Source organism: Tachyglossus aculeatus, chromosome X1, assembly GCF_015852505.1.
Source record: "Tachyglossus aculeatus isolate mTacAcu1 chromosome X1, mTacAcu1.pri, whole genome shotgun sequence".
NCBI lineage: Eukaryota > Metazoa > Chordata > Mammalia > Monotremata > Tachyglossidae > Tachyglossus > Tachyglossus aculeatus.
Window position 1 is genome coordinate 72,604,780 of NC_052101.1, and position 21,569 is coordinate 72,626,348.

General features: G+C 41.2%; 1 protein-coding gene across 4 annotated transcripts in view; it reads left to right on the top strand.

Annotated features, from left to right (window-relative positions):
• The window catches only part of FHIT (fragile histidine triad diadenosine triphosphatase), a 1,410,080-nt gene extending 1,389,959 nt beyond the window's left edge, over positions 1–20,121 (top strand). For all 4 annotated transcript variants that reach the window (XM_038772586.1, XM_038772589.1, XM_038772587.1 and 1 more), the window contains one exon: positions 19,839–20,121. In XM_038772586.1, coding sequence (XP_038628514.1) covers positions 19,839–19,865 — 27 coding nt within the window. In that variant the 3' untranslated portion in view covers positions 19,866–20,121. The remainder of the gene's footprint in view (positions 1–19,838) is intronic.
• The last annotated feature ends 1,448 nt before the right edge of the window (positions 20,122–21,569 follow it).

Sequence of the window (21,569 nt, forward strand, 5' to 3'; positions counted from 1 at the left end):
ACCTAATTGAATTTTCTTTGGTATGATTTTGGGATCCTTAGCCTTCTTCACCTTCCCTCTAACACTTCCATCTATTGAAATACAGGTGTGCTAGCTTCAGGGTGTTTTTTTTTTCTTGGGAAAAAAGGTTCAGGGACTCCTTAAACCAGGCCCCCTGGACAGGGCTTCTGAAAAGTTAACACACCAAAATGACTATACCAAACAGAAAACGCTGAGGATTAATGAAGTTGAGAAAAAAAAAGTTAACTGTCCACTTTCTTCTGAACTGACCACAAGTGTTTATCCTTTATGTTCTCCAAGATACTAACCCTGACTCTTGCACTCATCCACTAGCCAACGTGCATTCAAATGACTTTCTCCAATGATGGTTCTTCACCAGCCTTCTGTGGCTTTTCTCTCCTGGGCTCCCCAATTCCCCAACCCAATTTGCCTTTTATGGAGTCCTGCTCTCCTCGGTATATCTTAGTTCTCATGTCTCTCTTTTTACCTCCTTTAATTTCTTGTTTCTCTTTCCTTTTCCTACCTTGATTTTTGTTTTTTCCTGTCCTATTTGGATTTTTTCCCATTTCTGCTTTTTCCTTATGCTGACTCTGTGTGTGTGTGTGTGTGTGTGTGTGTGTGTGTGTGTGTATATAGAACACTTGGGCCAAGTTTTCACATAGTTCATTATCACTTTGTTTCATCCTGCTGGAAGATTGCACGAGGCATCTTTTCCACTAATCAGAACACATACAAATCATCTGATTGAAAAAGTAATCTCAAACAAACTCCACCACATATACACAGTCTTGACTGTAATTAAAATGTTCTCATTCCAACCTTAAATACCAAGTCAGCCTTTCACTATAGACCAATTGGTCTCCTTTTGGTTCTCTATTGCTCTAACCCCCAGTAGAGTGCCAAGAATCCATCGTACCCTCTGTAAATGCTGATTGGCAGACTAGTACTCCTCCTTTGTCTCTTTCCCATTCTCCCTATGGCATCATCTGGTTTTGCATTCAAATTCCTCTTTGAAGAAACCAGAAAGCCAATGAATTTAAACTTGATTGCAGTGACAACTCAATTGATTACTGGCCAATTGGAAGGAAACACCATTGGTTCAGTGCAACAGGATTCTCGCCTAACTCAAGTAGACAGCGTGAGTAGGGCAGACCTGTCACCACCTTGAGTCAGCAATGCTTGTTTGTAATTCATCACACTCTCCTCTCAGCTCACTTTTCCTTACATGAAAATGGTCTCCCCTCATTAACCCATTTATTCATAAAAGTCATGCAGTTCCAAAGAGCCTGAGTCAGCCCAAAGTGGCATTGCAAGACATTGTGTCATGCCAGAATTATGTAACATCACTGGCATTTTTGGAAATTTTCTGCAACCAGACTGTACTTACATCATCAACATCAATGAAGTGAGGGATGGGAAGGGACAGATTAGCTTACTCAGGCCATTCCTCGGCCATTGCAAGATGGCTTCATGCAGTATATAGCAACTCCTGATCTACTCCAACAGCTTTGAATGAAATTAGGATCTTAACAGAAATAGGTTTTGGCATTCTGCTTCCCATAGAGGAGCCATCCTAAGCAATTCAGGACTTTAAAAGAAAAGAATCAATAAACAAATCAGTTCAGATTCATTTTTCCCCCAGCTCTACCCTTAATGAATCATTTTGAAGTCCAGTTCCAATAGGTCTTTCATATCAGGGGCAACATCATGATCAGGAAGATGAAGCGGCCAAATTCTAAAGATTGCTTTTTCCTAAACTTGTGGATTCATAGTAAAACAATTTTTGGTCCAGGTCCCCAACTTTGATTTTGGGTTCATTGCCTCCATTGTTCATTTTCTCTGCCTAACCCTTTGCTCTGCTGTCCTAGCACAAAGGAGACTTTTTCAAAAGGCTTGCAAGAGATCACAGCAAAGGATGTTTGTTTATCAGAAACTTCTGCACACGCACCACAGGTATTTGGCCAGTAAACATTCAGTAGCAGAATGGCCTTGGAGAGAGTATGCCTCGGGTAAGATGCTGGTCTGAGTCAAGCAGAACTGGACTACCTACCTATAACGGTGTCTTTCACAGGTCTTGTTGTATTTGCCTGGGCCTCTCCTGAAGCTTTTCTCTCCAGCTCCCAACCTATGTGTAGCTACTGCCAATTCCACAGTGCTCCTCCTCCCTCCACCCTCAACAAATCATTTGACAAGATTTAGTCAGGTTTTCAGTACACAGAACTGCAAGAAATATAACTAAGTTGAGGATCAGCTTAAAATGACTATAAATGGAATGTGACCGTGGATAATAATAATCATTTTGGTATTTGTTAAGCACTTTCTATGTGCCAGGCACTGTACTAAGCTCTGGGATGGATTCAAGTAAATAGGGTTGGACACAGTTCCTGTCCCACGTGGGGCTCACAGTCTCAATCCCCGTTTTACAGATGACATAAGGGAGACCCAGAGAAGTGAAGTGACTTGCCTGAAGTCACACAGCAGACAAAAGGCGAAGCTGGTGTTGGAAGCCAGGTCCTTCTGACTCCTAGGCCCATACTCTAGCCACTAGGCCACACTACCCCTCACTTTCTTGCCAGCCCTGTGAGAAGGAGGAGAAAGTGCTGTCCAATCATTCAATCAATCAATAGTATTTATTGAGCACTTACTCTGTGCTGTTTGGGAGAGTAAAATATAACAGAATGAATGGACATGTTTCCTGCCCATAACAAGATTACAGTCTAGAGTGGGAGACAGACATTAATATAAGTAAATAATTTATAATATATAATTTAAAACATTCATTCATTCAGTTGTATTTATTGAGCACTTACCATGTACAGAGCACAGTGCTAAGCACTTGGAAAGTACAATACAGCAACAGAGAGAGACAACGGACTAGGACGTAAGTTTTGTGGGGTTGAGAATGGGGTGAATATCAAATGCCCAAAGGTCACAGATCCAAGCACATAGATGTCTCAGAAGGGAGAGTGAACCGGGGAAAAGAGGGCGTAATAGGGGAAGGCCTGGTAGAGGAGATGTGATCTTAATGCTTTGAAGGTGGAGAGAGTGGTGGCCTGGCATATATGGAATGGGAGGGAGTTCCAGGCTAGGGGGAGGACATGGGAAAGGAGTCAGCAGTGAGATAGATGAGATTGGGCACAGTGAGCAAGCTGGTGCTAGAGGAGCGGAGTATGTGGGCTGGGTTCGGCTAGGAGATAGGTGAGTTAGGATGGGACCAGCTGATTGAGTGTTTTAAAGCTGATGGTAAGGAGTTTCTATTTGTTACAGAGTTGGATAGGCAATAGCTGGAGATTCTTGAGGAGTGGGAAGAGTCTACATTTATCACCTCCACCTGATTCACCCAGGAAGCCTAGGGCACCCATTGTGGACAGGCCCAGTGCTACAGAATTGCAGGATTCTTGGCTGTGGCAATGGAGTTAGTTGCTTCCATGCAACCATTCAAGCTCCCCATCTCATAAGGTTATCACAGTGGAGGAATAATAGACACAGAAAAATATAACTGAAACCACTTTAAAGTAGAAGAGTCTAGTACAGTAATCAGCTTAAACAGAAGATGGTCTTGGGGATGGTCTCTGTAAATAAGGACTCTGTCTGGAACAAAGTGCCACAGCCTCTCCAACATCCTAAAGGCTGGGAAGGCAGATTTGGTTTCTGCACTGTAGGGTGGGAGGAGGGAAGCAACCTCAGAGTTTAGGTGGACTCCTGCAGACTCTGAGTCCCAATGGCATGGGGGCTCTGATCTGTGAGCTGGCAGGCTTTTGACCTCCCTTCACCTCTGCAGGGTGTGGATTGTGGCATCACTCAGATGATGAGCTAGCGTGGCTCAGTGGAAAAGGTGCAGGCTTTGGAGTCAGAGGTCATGGGTTTGAATCCCGGCTCCCCCACTTGTCAGCTGTGTGACCTTGGGCAAGTCATTTAAATTCTCTGTGCCTCAGTTACCTCATCTGTAAAATGGGGATTAAGACTGTGAGCCCCAAGTGGGACAACCTGGTCACCTTGTATCCCCCCAGCACTTAGAACAGTGCTTTGCACATAGTAAGCACTTAACAAATACCACCATTATTATTATTATTATTATTATTATCACTCTTATATAGTGTTAGGCTAATCAAGGGAGGCTGCTTCTTGCAAGTCCCAGATTCCTAATGGCAAGGAGGCCCTGGCTCACAGGCATCCAGCAGTATTGATCCATTTAATGGCATTAATGATAAATATCCAAAGGGAAAGAAGCAGCGTGACCTAGTGGATAGAGCATGGGTCTGGGCGTCAGAAGGACTTGGGTTCATATCCCGACTCCACCACATGTCTGCTATGTGACCTTGGGTCAGCCACTTAACTTCTCTGTGCCTCAGTTACCTCAAGTGTGAAAGGGGGCTAAGAGTGTGAGCCCAATGTGGGACAGGGACTGTGTCCAACCTGATTAACTTGGATCTCCTCCAGTTCTTATAACAGTTCTTGACACATAGGAAGCACTTAACAAGTACCATAACTATTATTATTAAGTCAATCAAGAGTACAGATAATAAGTTGAACAACATACTGAACAGTTTATAGATAGGCCAAAGCATTCAGGACTTCCTCTCCTTGACAGATGCCTTTGTGAAGATTGAGCAACCAGGATGCAAATGTTGCAGCTCATCAAATAACTATCTTTCTGGGATCCCAGCAGGGAAAAGTATGTTGCTTGTGAATCAGTTTTTGCAAACCTCCATGCTTGAATAGGATCAGCATGCCTGGATCTGCAGAGGGGTAACTGAGAATCCTCTCACCCCATCATCTTTTGGGGAGGAGCCCTATGCCTTGCAGGAGTAGAGCCCATCAGAATAATAATACTGATGGCATTTAGTAAGCGCTTACTATGTGCAAGGCACTGTTCTAAGCGCTGGGGGGTTACAAGGTGATCAGGTTGTCCCATGTGGGGCTCACAGTCCTAATCCCCATTTTACAGATGAGGGAACTGAGGCACAGAGAAGTGAAATGGCTTGCCCAAAGTCACACAGCTGACAATTGGCGGAGCCGGGATTTGAACCCCTGACCTCTGGCTCCAAAGCCCGTGCTCTTTCCACTGAGCCATGCTGCTGCCCATGAGGAAAGCAGATGGCCCACATCAAGGCTTCTCCTGTTGACCAGAAAGGCCTCACTCACCACCTCCAAGGAGATACCACACACTCTTTAGGTACAGAAGCTAGGCAGAACCCACGACCATAAAGACCTGAGGTCTGGCCACTACCTCCTCACCTGACAGCTCCAGGGAAAGTAGAGTGGAGCAGAAGGCAGGAAGAAGCCTCCCTTTTCAACTTTTATAACATTTGAAGATTGTGGCAGGTAATGCAATTTTTCACACAGGACTGTATGCCCAGAAGGATGAGGTGCCAGAGGGCCACACAATGAGACAGTAATGAGTGTTAATTATGGGACAGTCAACAATAAAACTAGTTAAAAATCAATTAAACAGTTTCACATTTAACACATTGCCCATTCTCTTACTCCCCCTTAGACTGTAAGCCCTCTGTGAGCCAAGGGGACAGTGCCTGAATCAATGTCCTTGTATTTTCACTAGGGTTTAGTGGCAGTGTTTCAGATGTTGGAAGTGCTTAATAATCATGACTAACTTTGGGCTATTATTTTTACCATCAGTAACTTTGTCTTGAAAAACAAAAGATACATGTTATATATACACATTTTATAAACATTTTCTTATGACTGATTGGACTTAGAATAGCTTATTTATCTCGTTATCCGGCCATGAAAGCACTATGGCTGATTAACAAATGTGGCCATTTTTTCTTTTAACAATTAGCTATGTTATTTGTAAGCCAGGCCTCATTTGGTCACATCCCTTCTACTTCTTATCCTGAAAGGTATTTCACTGGTAACTGATATGTAAACAGCAATGGAGGTTTGGGGACACCACCAGGTGCTAGCTAATCATTTGATTGTATTATTCAATTATCAGTCATAATGCACAAGTTGCCTTTCTACTCTAGGATGGTGAGGGCAGCTTAGCTAACAGTATTTTATTCATTGCCAAATTGTGATCTCTCTCATCTGGAAGTAGTTGACTTGATGTAATTGTGTCTGCTTCTTTCAATCCTCTAACAACCATACATATGATTATGTGGCTTTTGGAGTCCACCTCACAGTCCAGGGTTAGCCAAATCAATTCTAATGTGTATTTAACTAGTTTTCAAAGTGTACAAATAGGTTGGCAAAATGATATGTCACATAATAATTAAAGCATTAAGGAACCCAATAGGGGATTTTCTTTCCTCCTGTTCATGCATTCTACTGTCTATTGATATCTTTTGATCAAGGCCTATACAGATGGCCAGATCATTTTCATTCCTATTATCTCCTTACTAAGACTACAATTAGGTGTCTGTATAACTTTTTCTCTGTTGTTTCATATTTTTATCTTGTTTAAGGGTTTCACAGAGGTTGACTTTGTGAAACTTCTCTGCCCTGTCATGGTGTCAACTTTAACATTCACTTTAATGTTTCAAAATATGTATTAGCCAGCCCTCAGAATCAGAAAAACACAAAATGGAAATAGTATAACAGATACTCTGAAAGTAAGCACTGAAGAAGCACCCCCCCACCTGCCCATGAGGCTCTATGCCTCCTTCAATCAATGGTATATAACGAGCACTAACTGTATGCAGAGCACTGTACTAAGTGCTTAGGAGAGTACAACAGAGTTGGTAGACATGGCCCCTGCCCACAGGAGCTTACAGTGTACAAGGGCAGACAGACACTAAAATAAATTGTGCATATGTACATATGAGCTATCAGGCTGTTGGTTGGGTGAATAGCAAGTTACTAGAAGGTTCAGATCCAAGTGCATAGGTGACACAGAAGGCAGAGGGATAAGGGAAATGAAAGCTTAGTCGGAGAATTCCTTTTCAAGGAGATATGAATTGAGTAAGGCTTTGAAGGTGGGGAGAGGGTAGTCTGTCATATATGAAGGGGAACAGAGTTCCAGACCAGAGGGAGGATGTGGCAAAAAGTCAGTACTCCTGACAATGACATTTTACTGAATCTAGAACTTATATATACCCTTATTTACCAATATGTACACCCATAACCAATACCAATGTCAGTCATGTCATATTGTAGTAGCACTTATATTTGAATACCCACTGAATACAATACACCATACTCGGTACTTGAGAAAATACCACAAACACAAAACACAGTTCTTTTCATATAAAATATACAACTCAAGATCAGATATGGGCTTATCAAATACAGAACTCCTTTCCACCTAAACCTCTTTAAAATATATTTTCTAAAATGTTCCCAACTGGGTAAAGAGCCATGAGCCCAGAATGGACTGAATGTACCAGTCTTTTCCCAGGTCTTTAACGTCTGCAAGCAATAGAGAACAGCATGCTGCTATCCAAAGACATGAGATAGGAGTTCCTGATATCATGGATTGGTATCCAGAGCTCCTTGGTGAAGGACCTAACTGTGAATCACCATACCCAGAATGTTTCACAAAGCAGTTTAGAAACAGAAGCATGAGCTCTCAGCCCAAGCATCCCCTTTTTATGAGCGTTTCTGACCATCCTGTTGCCCTACTGTTGGTCCTGTGCAAGGAGTAGGGGATCTGGGTTCTACTCCCAGTTCTGAAAGTAAGGAATGGCTCTGGGGTAATGCCATCAGTGAGCAAGGTTTCTGAATGGAGAACCACCTAGAACATTCCAGGAGGTGGACAAGGCTGGCTCAGCAGGAATTCTGAAAAATAGATGGCTAATGTGGGGGCAGCAAAGACCACAGTGGCTACCAAGACAACCACCTAATGACACTTTGTACGTATTTATTACTCTTTATTTATTTATTTTACTTGTGCATGTTTATTCTATTTATTTTATTTTGTTAATATGGTTTGTTTTCTTCTCTGTCTCCCCCTTCTAGACTGTGAGCCCACTGTTGGGTAGAGATCGTCTCTATATGTTGCCAACTTGTACTTCCCAAGCGCTTAGTACAGTGCTCTGCACACACTAAGCACTCAATAAATATGATTGAATGAATGAATGAACACTTATGACACTACAACACATCACTACTATGCTAGGGACACATTGGCTGTTTGTTGTACACAAAAATACCTCTGTGCACATACCCCACACCCCACACATCTAAAAAAAAAAAAATATATATATATATATATATATACACACCTGTATATGTGTTTGTACGTATTTATTACTCTATTTTGTACATATTTACTATTCTATTTATTTTATTTTGTTAATATGTTTTGTTTTGTTGTCTGTCTCCCCCTTCTATCAATCAATCAATCAATCGTATTTATTGAGCGCTTACTGTGTGCAGAGCACTGTACTAAGCGCTTGGGAAGTACAAGTTGGCAACATATAGAGACAGTCCCTACCCAACAGTGGGCTCACAGTCTAGAAGGGGGAACAGTGAGCCCGCTGTTGGGTAGGGACCATCTCTATATGTTGCCTTGTACTTCCCAAGCACTTAGTACAGTGCTCTGCACACAGTAAGCGCTCAATAAATACGAATGAATGAATGAATAAATACTATTGAATGAATGAATGGATGAATCTTTCTATTGTGGAACAAGACCAGCAAGGATGAGTGTGAGTGGCACTGCATAAACCATTATTAATGGGCATTTATTGAGTAGTTGTGTGCAGAGTACTGAACTAAGCACTTGGGAAAGTAATAACAATATGAGAGTCGATAGATACGATCCCTGCCCATAAGGAGTTTACAGTCTAGAGGGAGAGACAGGCATGAAAATAAATTACGGATATGTATGCAAGTGCATAGGCAACACAGAAGGAAAGGCAGGTAGCGGAAATGAGGGCTTAGTCAGGGAAGGCCTCTTGGAGGAGATGTGATTTTAGGAGGATTTTGTAGGTGGGGAGTTATTCACCCAGGTTTTCAGTTCGAAACTGGTCCATCATGCTTGATGGGAGGGAGGATTCCAAATACTAACCATCACATAAAGGAACCAGCTTCAGTAAATTAGAAAATACACCAGGAATCATACTGGAAATGAAATAGTGGTTACAAAAAATAGTTTCCACTTTGCCATTAAATGTGTTGAGCCTCGAAATTCAGAATGTGGGTAGTCTAAGAAGTTACATATAATCCTTCAGAGAGGCAGCATGGCCAGCATGTGGATACTTGTACATATTTACTATTCTATTCATTTTGTTAATGATGTGCATTTAGCTATAATTCTATTTGTTCTGATGATTTCGACACCTGTCTACGTGTTTTGTTTTGTCGTCTGTCTCCCCCTTCTAGACCGTGAGCCCATTGTTGGGTAGGGACCGTCTCTATATGTTGCTGACTTATACTTCCCAAGTGCTTACTACAGTGCTATGCACACAGTATGTGCTCAATAAATATGATTGAATGAATGAATGATAGAACACAGGCTTGGAAGTCAGAGGTACTAGGGTTCTAATACCTGCTCCACCACTTGTCTGCTGTGTGACCCTGGTCAAGTCACTACACTCTTCTGTCCCTCAGTTACCTCATCTGAACTCAATCAATCAATGCTATTTGATGCAGAGCACTGTTCTAAGCACTTGGGAGAGTACAATATAAGAGAATTAACAGATATGTTCCCTGCTCATAATGAGCTTACAGTCCAGAGGATTAAGACTGTGAACCCATGTGGGACAGGGACTGTGTCCAACTCAATTTGCTTGTATCCACCCCAGTACAATGCCTGACACATAGTAAGCACCACAATTTAAAATACACAATTATCATTATCATTCAAATATACATTTTATTCAACTATAGATGTGTACATACTCCAGACATTAGTGCCATTAAAGAACATATTCATCAACTCCCCCAAGAACCATTAATTATAAAAGTAGCAATTCTACAATTTACTCTAAAATTCTATAACATGAGAAGGACCTAGAGCCAAAAAAAAGTGTTTTATGAAGGTCACTTCCAGAACTATCATAATAAGATCCTGTCAAAGTAAATGACAAAGCATGCTGCCCACCACATGCCCTTTATTGCTAAAATTTTTTTAAGTGGTTTGAAGAGCTAGGAAAAAAGAAAAGGAAAATGTTTCACGTTGGTGAGGCTACTTTCTGCTCAAAATTAGTTCCCCTGGCATAAGAAACAGGTAAATATAAAGTAATCCTTTTTCATTTCAAGTGAATACCAGAAAGAGGTAATATTCAGCAAAAGATTTAGAGACAAACAAAGCATATTCTTCATAAAGCTTCATTTGAAGTTTGAAATCTTTATGGTTGTTCTTTGTTAGGCATGGGCTGGGTGGAATAGGTTAGAAAGTACTTTTCTCATGAAGGATGAAGGTATTGCTAGGGTAAAATGTGCAATGAAAAATGCACCTGCAATCAGTGATTAACCACAGGGTCCATTTCTCTATAAAAAGTCCTATTTTCATACAGAATGCACCAAGGCACAAAGTAAATGCTGCTATGTGTGTCCAAGTGAATGTTTGGGGATGGAAGCAGATAAGTCCTCACCAGAATAAAATTACAAGCTGTTTCTAGCTTTCGCTCATCTTTCTTGCCTTCTTGTTATTGTTCTTGGTATTATATTTAGCAATTGCAAGAATGAATTGGTGATTGTTGAGCCTATGGCTAACTTGAAAAAAAAATCAATCTATTGAGCCGTAACACCATCTAGGGAATGTAATTTAAATCCTTGTGTATTCCAAAGATATTACTGCTCAGCCAGTAAATTTTAAGAAATGCTCTTTGTAGTGGAGCTTGTTCTTCTGTCTTACTTTCTATCTACCCCGGCCCTTAATACAGTGTTTGGCACAAATTCAGTGCTTAAATCAATCAGTGGTATTTATTGAGTGCTTACTATATGCAGAGCACTGTATTAAGCATTTGGAAAAGTACAATACGTTGGAGTTAGGTAACACAATCCCTGTCCACAGTCTACCAGTAGAGACAGATATTAAAATACATTACAGATAGGGGAAATAGTGGAGTATAAGGACATGTGCATAAGTGCTGTGGGGCTTGGGTGGGTATGAAAGTGCTTAAGGAGTACACAGTCAAGTGCACGGTGATGCAGGAGGGAGAGGGAGTAAGGGAAATGAGGGCTTTAGTCAGGGAAGGCCTCTTGGAGGCAATGTGATTTTAATGAAGCTTGGCAGGCGGGGAGAATGGTGGTCTGTCGGATATGAAGTAGGAGGGTGTTCCAGACCAGAGGGAGGATGTGGGCAAGGGGGTCAGCAGAGAGATGGAATAGATCAAAGTAGAGCAAGTATGTTGGCTTTAGAGGAGTGAAGTGTGAGGGCTGGGTTGAAGTAGGAAATCAGCGAGATAAGGTATGAGGGAGTTCTACTATTATTATCATTATGGCTGCCTGTCCCCTCAAAAAGGTAAGTAAAAGGAAATAACAAATCATTAATTGGATACAGATTTTTTTTTCAGCCTTCCAGGAAAATACCAATATTATTTAACTAAAACATTGAAATTATTGCTTTGGAAATTATTCAGTTGGCTTTCATGTAACCTGATGTCCTATTCTTGTCTTCTGTTGCATTCGTGGTTTGATTTTGGGTTTCAGTATTTGAAATAATTCCAGTACATATTGTGCTGGAAATATAACAATAACAATAATAATAGCATTTTTAAGCACTTACTGTGTGTCAAGCACTGTTCTAAACACTTGGGTAGATACAAGTTAATTCCTTTGGTGGAACAATACTAAGAAGTGGTGAATTATTTAAACCTAGTCACCTAAGTGACCTGCCTTTACCCATCTATTTTAAGAAATTGTCATCATCTTCTCTACTGTCTTATTTCTAAAATCAGTGACAAAAGAAGGACTAGAAAATTACTTAGGTGATTTTCTGTTTGAGCATAATGGTTAATGAACTATGTTTCTGCTGAAGACGGGGACCAAGTGACCAAGGGAGTGATTGTTGACATTAACAAGGTTTATGAAGGGTTGCATTGGGGCTGTGTGATTGTCTTGAGTGCTTTTTTGATTTGTAAAGATAAGATTAGAATTTAGCTATAATTTAGAAATGAATCCTAATAGGCAATAATCTAAATTTTTAAAATCAACAAGTACTCATTAGTATAGAAGCTCACTAATATTCTAGGCAACTACACAGACTCAAATAAAATAGGAATACACTCCACTGCGACTAATGAGTGCAGAAGGTGCAAACAATCTTATTTGTAGTAGCTGCTATCAAAACAATTTCTCAGCACTGAAATGGTTCCTTTCAATCATCTGCGCATTTGATATTGTTCTGGATGTTCCAATTGGTGAATAAAATTTCTGTTCCTTACACTGGGAATAGAGGTTTCTGCAAAGTGAAAGACAGCCTCTCTCCTACTCACTGGCTTATGAAATGCTCAAATTACCTTGTGTATCACACAGATTCTTTACAGAAGTGAAAGGCATCAGCATACGTTCTCAGACTAACAGAGTGGAATACAATTCTCTATGGCATGTAGGTGCCGGTCACACACACACCCAGAGCTCAGCCTTTATTTGGAAAAGGCATTCGACCATGTAAATAGCTAATTCCACACCTAGAGGATTTGTTCATGCACAAATGCCCAATTGTATGGGAAGCTGGGTGTTTTCAGCCACTAGGCTTTTCCCATTTGTTAACCTTCATACCCAGAGAGCTTAACCCTTGCAAAACTGTTCCCATCAAAAAAGAAATTAGCACCGAGGCAAAAGTATCCAAATAATTGGACAATGGAGGAAAAAAATAGTTTGGCTTTGCACTGCACATCTCCTAGTGAAAGAAAGATAGTGTCAACTAGTCTGACTGTTTGATTGCAGCTCACCATCTGGTTACCTTGTTGGTTATATGACTGTAGTACATAGGAACAAAAGAACAAAAGCAAGTCCCCCACCCTCCCCCCAAAAACCCTAAATGCAAAATGGAAAGTTTTCTTTTTAATTTGAAAATGGACAAATTATGGAGGTGAAGATTGTCTCAAGCTGTTTGGCAGGATTGGATACCAGAGTATTGTTCATATAATGAAATTTACCCACATAACTTCTATACATGCAACCATAGAATCCTAAATAACAGGGCATAATTTTATATGACCTTTTAAGTTGTTCTGTTTCCCATCATTTTTCTCATAGTTGAAATGAAGCAATAAAGCTTGCTTTCAGGGAATGTGTCTGTTATATTGTTATTTTGTACTCTCCCAAATGTCTGGTACAGTGCTCTGCACACAAGTGCTCAATAAATACGATTGACTGACATGTAAACTGTATGTTAGCAATGGCTTTTACCTTGTCCAAAACTATACTGTCAATGATGAAATGTTCCATGATTAAATATGAATATGCTACCTGCACCAACATTTCTAACTATTTCACTTGTCACCTTTATTTCAGTGGGAAAATACAGGAAAAATAAGATAACTAGCTGAGTAATTTACTTAAAATAGCAATACTCCATTTCCATTCTGAGTCAGCCAGCAAGAACTACATTTAATAGTCAACTTCCCTTTACTAAGCCAAGGTCATCTGCATCCAAAGAATGAGTTTAGGCAGTGACACTTCCTTTGTATTCATCCCACCTGTCAAGTTATTTGTAGATTGCCATAGAAACCTAAGTCTAGGAGAGGGCAACAATCACAACTCCATTTTAAAGTATCACCTAAAAGCAAGAACTAAGGCTTTGCAGAATAATAACCAAACCTTTGCATACAACATGGTAATGCACCTATAGAATCTCTTAAATCATGACCTCTTCAGCTCATGAGCATTAACCATGGCGATTGATTGTCACAACTATATCATACTTGGGTAGGATAAATTCAGATTAAATAACACAGCCATATGTTTTCCATTAACATTAGAAACTGGACTCATAACGAGGAACAGTACAGTTTATATCTGAAACCAACCAAAGCACACCTTTAAGCCTTTGATTTGAAGACCTGCTGAGGGCAGTTTTGACTCTAAAGATGTGAGACCCCAAGTTTGAAAAAGTGTGGCATGTATTCTAAAAGAAAGAGGTTTTAACAGCAAAGCGACAAACTGATTTTTATTTTGTGACAAAGACCATGTGTATGAGGACGGGGGAACAGATGAGGAGGGAGGAAGAGAAGTGGGTGTGTAAAACTGACAGATATAGAATATTCAAAAGATCAAAATAATGCAGAGAAAGGCATCTTCTGGGTTATAAATTGGCCTGTAAAAAAGAAAGAGGCAGAAGACTGAGGTAGAAAAACTGCTCATCAATTTTCAAGTCTGCACAGGTGCTTCTATCTTTAAGTCAATAATTGTTCAAGGACAGGGGTAATGATAAATGATCAGGGAATGACCTGAATATATAGATGGGGGTTGTGGGGAGAAAGTGATTGGACATTTTGAATTCCAATGTCACTTGGAAAAGTGGCTCAATTTTGATTTTTTAATGGAGAAAGAGGGGTTGAGGGAGAGAGAGGGAAGGGAGGGGAGAGAGCCATCATGTGGGAGATCAAAGTTGCAGGCAGACTCACTCTGGCTTTCCTTACCAGAAGACTGTGCAAGCAAGGCTGTGTTAGTGTGCAACAACTCAGGGCTTTCATTTCAGCAGTACATGTTGTTGCTTTATGAACTTTCGATTTAGAGTTCTGAAATCTGGATTCCAATATGGTCAGACTTTCCCATATTACAAGAGAGAAGATATTGGATGTACTTGCAATATTGTAAAGTCTTCGAGGGCAGGGACTGTGTCTTTTACATCCGTCAAAAATGCCCAAGCATCTAATATAGTGCTCTGCATCCAGTAGATCCTCAGTAAACACTGTTGATGATGATGACTAGATTCCAGTGTGGGGTGGCTGTAAGAATGGGAAGATAGGAAGTTAGAGGACAAAAGCTCCCTTTACCCTCAAATTAACTACATTTCATCATCTAAACTTCTGGGTAGACCTGCTAGGTATAATAATAATAATGGTATTAAGTGCTTACTATGTGCCAAGTATTGTTATAAGCACTGAGGAAGATACAAGGTAATCAGGTTGTCCCATGTGGGGCTCACAGTCTTAATCCCCATTTTACAGATGAGGGAACTGAGGCACAGAGAAGATAAGTGACTTGCCCAAAAACACACAGCTGACAAGTGCCGGAGTGGGGATTAGAACCCACCACCTCTGACTCCCAAACTCATGCTCTTTCCACTAAGTCACGCTGCTTCTCAGTATGAGTTTTAGCATTGCAAAGTCCTTACACATCTGGTGTTCCTAGGGTGACCAATGGCACTCAAAAATACTGGCCCCCAAGATGCAAGTGTTATCACTTGCATAATTTATGGCAAGCAGCATATCGTTATGACAAAATATGGATACAGTTTTATTACAGAAGTTACCCAATTTCCTCCAAATATAGAATATTCCTCAGGAATACCCTGAGTCCTCCCCACCACTCCAATTTGCTCCAGAGCCATTGTGTTCTCCTTCCAGATCCCACTGAACCATGGAACTAGACAGCAGGAATCAAGGTGAAGGGAGGAACTGAACTGAAAATATAAACATAAGAATAAAAAAATGCTGGATATAAAAGGGTCTGGTGCCAAATCTGGCCTGCCAGGTAAAACCAGGTGAATGGCTACCCTGCATGCATTGAGGTTTTAAGATACAAAAATCTGGTGTTTAAAGCTGTCCTTAATTTACAGCATATAGTAAGACTGTTCTTTGTACATTCCTTCCACAAGCTTCTTGAATGTCTCTACTAGACATCAGGTATTTCTCCTGCAATGATATGGATTTTTGCATATCATATAGTCAGATCCTAGTAATAGTGATAATAACCATGGTATTTATTGAGCACTTACTATGTGCCAAGCACTGTACTAAGTTCTGGGGTAGATACAGGATATTCAGGTCCCACATGGGGCTCACATTAGGAGGGATAATAGGTACTGAATACTCATTTTACAGGTGAGCAACTTGGTGTAGTAGATAGAGTACAGGCCTGGGAATCAGAAGGTCATGGGTTCTAATTCTGGTGCTGCCACCTGTCTGTTGTGGGACCTTGGGCAAGTCACTTCTCTTCTCTGTGCTCAGTTACCTCATCTGTAAAATGGGGATTGGGACTGTGAGCCCCACATGGGACAGGGACGGTGTCCAATTTGATTTGCTTGCATGACACCCAGCGCTTAGTATAATGCCTGGTACATAGTACAGACAAGCAGCGTGACTTAGTGAAAGAGCATGGGCTTGGGAATCAAAGGATGCGCGTTCTAATCCCGGCTCCACCACTTGTCTTCTGTGTGACCTTGGGCAAGCCACGTAACTTTTCTGTTCCTCAGTTACCTCAACTGTAAAATGGAGATTAAGACTGTGAGCCCCACGTGGGGCAACCTGATTACCTTGTATCTGCCCCAGCACTTAGAACAGTGCTTGGTACATAGTAAGCACTTAACAAATACCATTATATATATATATATATATATAATATATATATATATAAAGTAAAGGCTTAACAAATACTATCATCATTGTCAACAGGCCCAGAGAAATCAAGTGGCTTGCCCAAGGTTCACACAGCAGGCAAGTGGCAGAGCTGGGATTAGAACCCAGGACCAGGTTCTTTCCACTAGTCCATGCTCCTTCTCTGGACTTGAATTCTAATCCCAGCTCTGCCACTTGCCTGCTATGTAATCTTCCCCAACTCAGCTTCTCTGTGCCACAGTTTCCTCAATTATAAAATAAGGATGAAATGCCTGTTCTCCTTCCCAATTAGACTGTGAGTGTCATGTGCAGAACAGTGCTTGGCACATAGTAAGGGCTTAACAAATACCATCATCATCATGTAGTACAGGGACTTGGTCTGAGCTGATTTTCTTGTATCTACCTCAGATTCTGAGCAACCACAATGCAAAACATCCAGACATTGCACTAATTGCTGACATAGCTGCATATCATAAGCCTCACCTGATGCAGGGAAGACAGGTCTTTTTCCTCCCCCTCTTCCCTTCTGTCCACCACCACTTTTCTCAATCAGTAACTTACAGGTTGGCCTCTCCAACTGATTAATAGTATTTCATTCATTCATTCATTCAATCATATTTATTGAGCACTTATTGTGTGCAGAGCACTGTACTAAGCACTTGGGAAGTACAAGTTGGCAACATATAGAGACGGTCCCTACCCAACAGTGGGCTCACAGTCTAGAAGGGGGAGCCAGACAAGAAAACAAAACATATTAACAAAATAAAATAAATAGAATAGTAAATATGTACAAGTAAAATAGAGTAATAAATATGTACAAATGTATATACAGGTGCTGTGGGGAGGGGAAGGAGGTAAGGTGGGGGGATGGGGAGAGGAAAGAGGGGGCTCAGTCTGGGAAGGCCTCCTGGAGGAGGTGAGCTCTCAGTAGGGCTTTGAAGGGAGGAAGAAAGGTAGCTTGGTGGATGTGCGGGGGGAGGGCATTCCAGGCCAGGGGGAGGACGTGGGCCGGGGGTCGATGGTGGGACAGGCGAGAACAAGGCACAATGAGGAGGTTAGCAGCAGAGGAGCAGAGGGTGTGGGCTGGGCTGTATAAGGAAAGAAGGGAGGTGAGGTAGGAGGGGGCAAGGTGATGGAGAGTCTTGAAGCCGAGAGTGAGGAGTTTTTGCCTGATGTGTAGGTTGATTGGTAGCCACTGGAGATTTTTGAGGAGGGGAGTAACATGCCCAGAGCGTTTCTGCACAAAGATGATCCGGGCAGCAGGGTGAAGTATAGATTGAAGTGGGGAGAAACAGGAGGATGGGAGATCAGAGAGGAGGCTGATGCAGTAACCCAGTTGGGATAGGATGAGAGATTGAACCAGCAGGGTAGCAGTTTGGATGGAGAGGAAAGGGCGGATCTTGGTGATGTTGCGGAAATGAGACCGGCAGGTTTTGGTGACAGGTTTGATGTGAGGGGTGAACGAGAGAGCAGAGTCGAGGATGACACCAAGGTTGTGGGCTTGTGAGACAGCAAGGATGGTAGTGCCGTCAACAGTGATGGGAAAGTCAGGGAGAGGGTAGGGTTTGGGAGGGAAGATAAGGAGTTCAGTCTTGGACATATTGAGTTTTAGATGGTGGGCAGACATCCAGATGATGATGTCTTGAAGGCAGGAGGAGACACGAGCCTGAAGGGAGGGAGAGAGAGCAGGGGCAGAGCAGAGCACTGTCCTAAGCACTTGGGAGAGTACAGTACAATAGAGTTGGTAGACACAATCCCTGACCTCAGGGAGATAACAGTCTAGTGCTGGACTTTGGCAGGGGCTTAGAAGGGAGGTAGCAGAGCTGGAGTGGGAATGAGAGAGATGGAGCATTCTTCTGTCCTATCCTGATTCTGTGCTACTTTCAGCTGATATTGAGAGATACCCTTTCAGCTGCTCCACACTACCCCACCCCCCAGCCCCAACTCTTCTGCTTTCCATTCAAAACCTGCAGCCATGCACTAGTTTATTCCCTCAATTATGCACTGCCTTCAGCGGGACAGGGAGGGGGGAATGGTGGCTTGGTGGGAAATTGCCACTCCTTACTATAGTGGATATACTTTAGGCTTAAGCAATTTCAGGTCCCTAAGGTGACAGGCCTTCTTAGCTGCACTGAGCTGACAAAGAACAGCAAGAGGGAACATGGCTGGATTAACCTGAATTGGCTCATCACCACTGGGGCAAAGAGGTGGGGCCAGGATTTGGATGAATTCATTCAATCATATTTATTGAGCATCATGATCCCCTAATATTTTTTCCCTGTCCCTTTTCTGCAGGAAATGGTGATAGAAGCACAGTTTGTGTGACCTTGCAAGCCACTGGTTTTATATATATATTTGTATATATAAATAGATATAAGATGGGGGCTAGGGGCCTTGTTTGGGGTTCACAAAAGTCCCTTGAAATAGGTGGTGGCAGGGAGTGGTCCATACCTGTAAGGGCTCAGTCATCATGTCAGGGATGGTTCTGGAACAGAAAACTAACAAATTCCATTTATTTCTATGGGAAAACATACCCCATGACACAATGGTTCACAATGCACCTACAATTTTGAGAAATGTATGATATGTGTCCTGAGTATAGTTGAAGTGAACATTGGGCAGAGATATCTGGCTCTTCATTCAGATAAGGTCACTGGTCTAAAAGGAGGCTCACAATTTAAAGGAGGAGGCCCAAAGGGAAAGAAAAATTGGGTAAATTAAACAAAACCATAAAGAGACTTCTGGAAGAGAGCAGTCCTTGGGCACCTCCGAAGCAGGGTACCAAGCCCAAACCACCCCAACCTTCCCTTTGTTTAAAAATTGTGAAGGCAGGTTCCTCAAGGACAGTAGTGAGTAGGAATGAGAGAACCACTGTAGTTATCAAACAGCCTCCCAACACAACCCAGAGTCCTGAAAGCTTGGATTTACTGTTAGTTTATGAAAATGACATCCCTCACCCTGAGACTGGACAGGTTTAGGGTTTCTGGAGTTAGGAAAGCTTTCTGAGTAATAATGAGTAAATCTGCTTTTCTTGCTTATTTAAAACATGCATCTTTAAAGGGTGAAAATGGATGAAAAATATAAAATAGCTGAACTTTTGATTTTTCAAGTGGGTTTCTGCAAAGATTGTGTAACATTAAATAGAACAGACAGTTGAATTGTTCAGATTCAGGTTGTGACCAAGGAATAGTCAGTCAGCAAATTTATGCTGTCTTCCTTCAGAAAACCAGCAAAACCAGTGAAAACCAATCCATGAAATATGAATTTGAATTCAAAAATATTCATTTAATCAGTCACAATCAATTATTTCTCTTGTAAAATGTTCATGGGTACCTAGAAGATTAACAGTAAACAAGCTTGTATTTTGTTTTCCATGACTCAAAAATTGTTTTCAGTTTTAACTATATGTCTTTTTATGTTCAGTCATTTCCAGGCAAGAAGATGTCTTGAACAAATCCTGAGGCATAAGAAACAGAAAATGGGACTCATTCTTCTGGACTCTGTGGCATTGGAAATAGAGCTAAACAGACTTTATTACACCCTACAAATACTGAATCCTTTCATGCAACATTTTATTATACCTCTAGATATCTCTGGTTTTATTTCAATCAAGATGATTGACAGCCAGGATTCAAAACAGTGACTTCGCTAATGCTCTCATTTTCCTCAGTTGTCTGGTTAGGATGGCATCATTTCTAAATTGTCCCTTGGCTGAATGGAAATAAAATATTAGTAAAAATATTTATCTTGTGTGTTGTATATATTACAAAGCATTTCCTATTGTTGTACATATTGATATTCTGTTGCTGCCCATAGGGTATCTTAGAAGAAGTAGATCTTCTAGAGCTATTGTACTTCCTGGAAACCAGAGCTTTGTTATATCCCAAATAAGATAAACTCAGAGAGCTACTGTTTTGCTAGATAATAGAACAAGAAATGCATGTACTTTTTTTTAAGATCATATATTATCCTTCTGCTTTTTCACGTCTACCAACTGGAATAGGTAAGCTGTAGGGCTTAAGGACAGCACAGTAAACTTTTTAGAAATTTATAAGTAAGTAGAGCTGGTGATCTGACACACTATGGAGAAGGTTTTCTGTTTAGGGCTGGTGGGAAAAATACACATAAATACAGAGTCCTTTTTCCAAACTCCTCACTAAGCCCATTTCACAGACATAATGGTCAAGTGCAGTGTGGCTTAAGGGGAGAGCCAGAAGCTGTATAAGGGGAAAGGACTAGAAAGCAAGAAGGAAAATAATTAAATAGCATAACAAAGAACCTAAACCTAGAAAATGATTTTTTTTTTAATTCTTCCCAAAACATCTCTTTCTTGTAGCCTGAGAATATTCTCACACACAGAGCTGTATAAAGCCCTTGATTTGGGAGGCTTTTGTTGATCCCATGCAAGAAAACCAAACACATTTTAAATACTCTAGCTTGGTGATGACTTTAGGCAAATGACTCTCCCAAAGCCCTGCTTATTAAACTTGAAAAGATCTTGGTAGCTGCCATTTGCCCTTTGAAAAAGCTACTTTTCTAATATAGTTATTTTCCAGCTGAGGTCAACAGAAGTCACATTCTGGCTGAATCCGCAAATGAGAACAAAAATTAGAAAAACAGAGGTGGTGGGTAAGGCACTAGTAAATCTTTCCATTATGCAAAGATGGGGTATTGAAAGCTTCCAAGGGAAATGAACCCCTATTCCAGTTTTGTTTAGAGCTATTAATATGTGAAATATTTCTTATTTTTTTAAGTTTCAGAAACAGATTGTCATGAATGCCAGGTATTTGGACATGCCTCATTAAGCTGCACTAGGGATTTCAAGCCTTCATCTCCGTGGTGTAGGTGGGGTGCTCAGTTCTGACTGAAGAATCAGTTGAACAAAAGCAAACCAGTCACCTCACGTTAAACCCCACAGGGGATTAGTGTTAGCCATTTTGTTTGGGTAGTGAAAAAACACTGGAAAGCCACTCATTACTGAGTGAATGTGTGCTTCCCTCCCACTTCTTCTAAGTCTTCTCTCTCTTCACAAGGAAACTTAACAATACAAGAAAGCTACATAATCGATCATATTTATTGAGCACTTACTGTGTGCAGTGCTCTGCACTAAGCACTTGGGAGAGTACAGTGCAAAAGAGTTGGTAGATGTGTTCT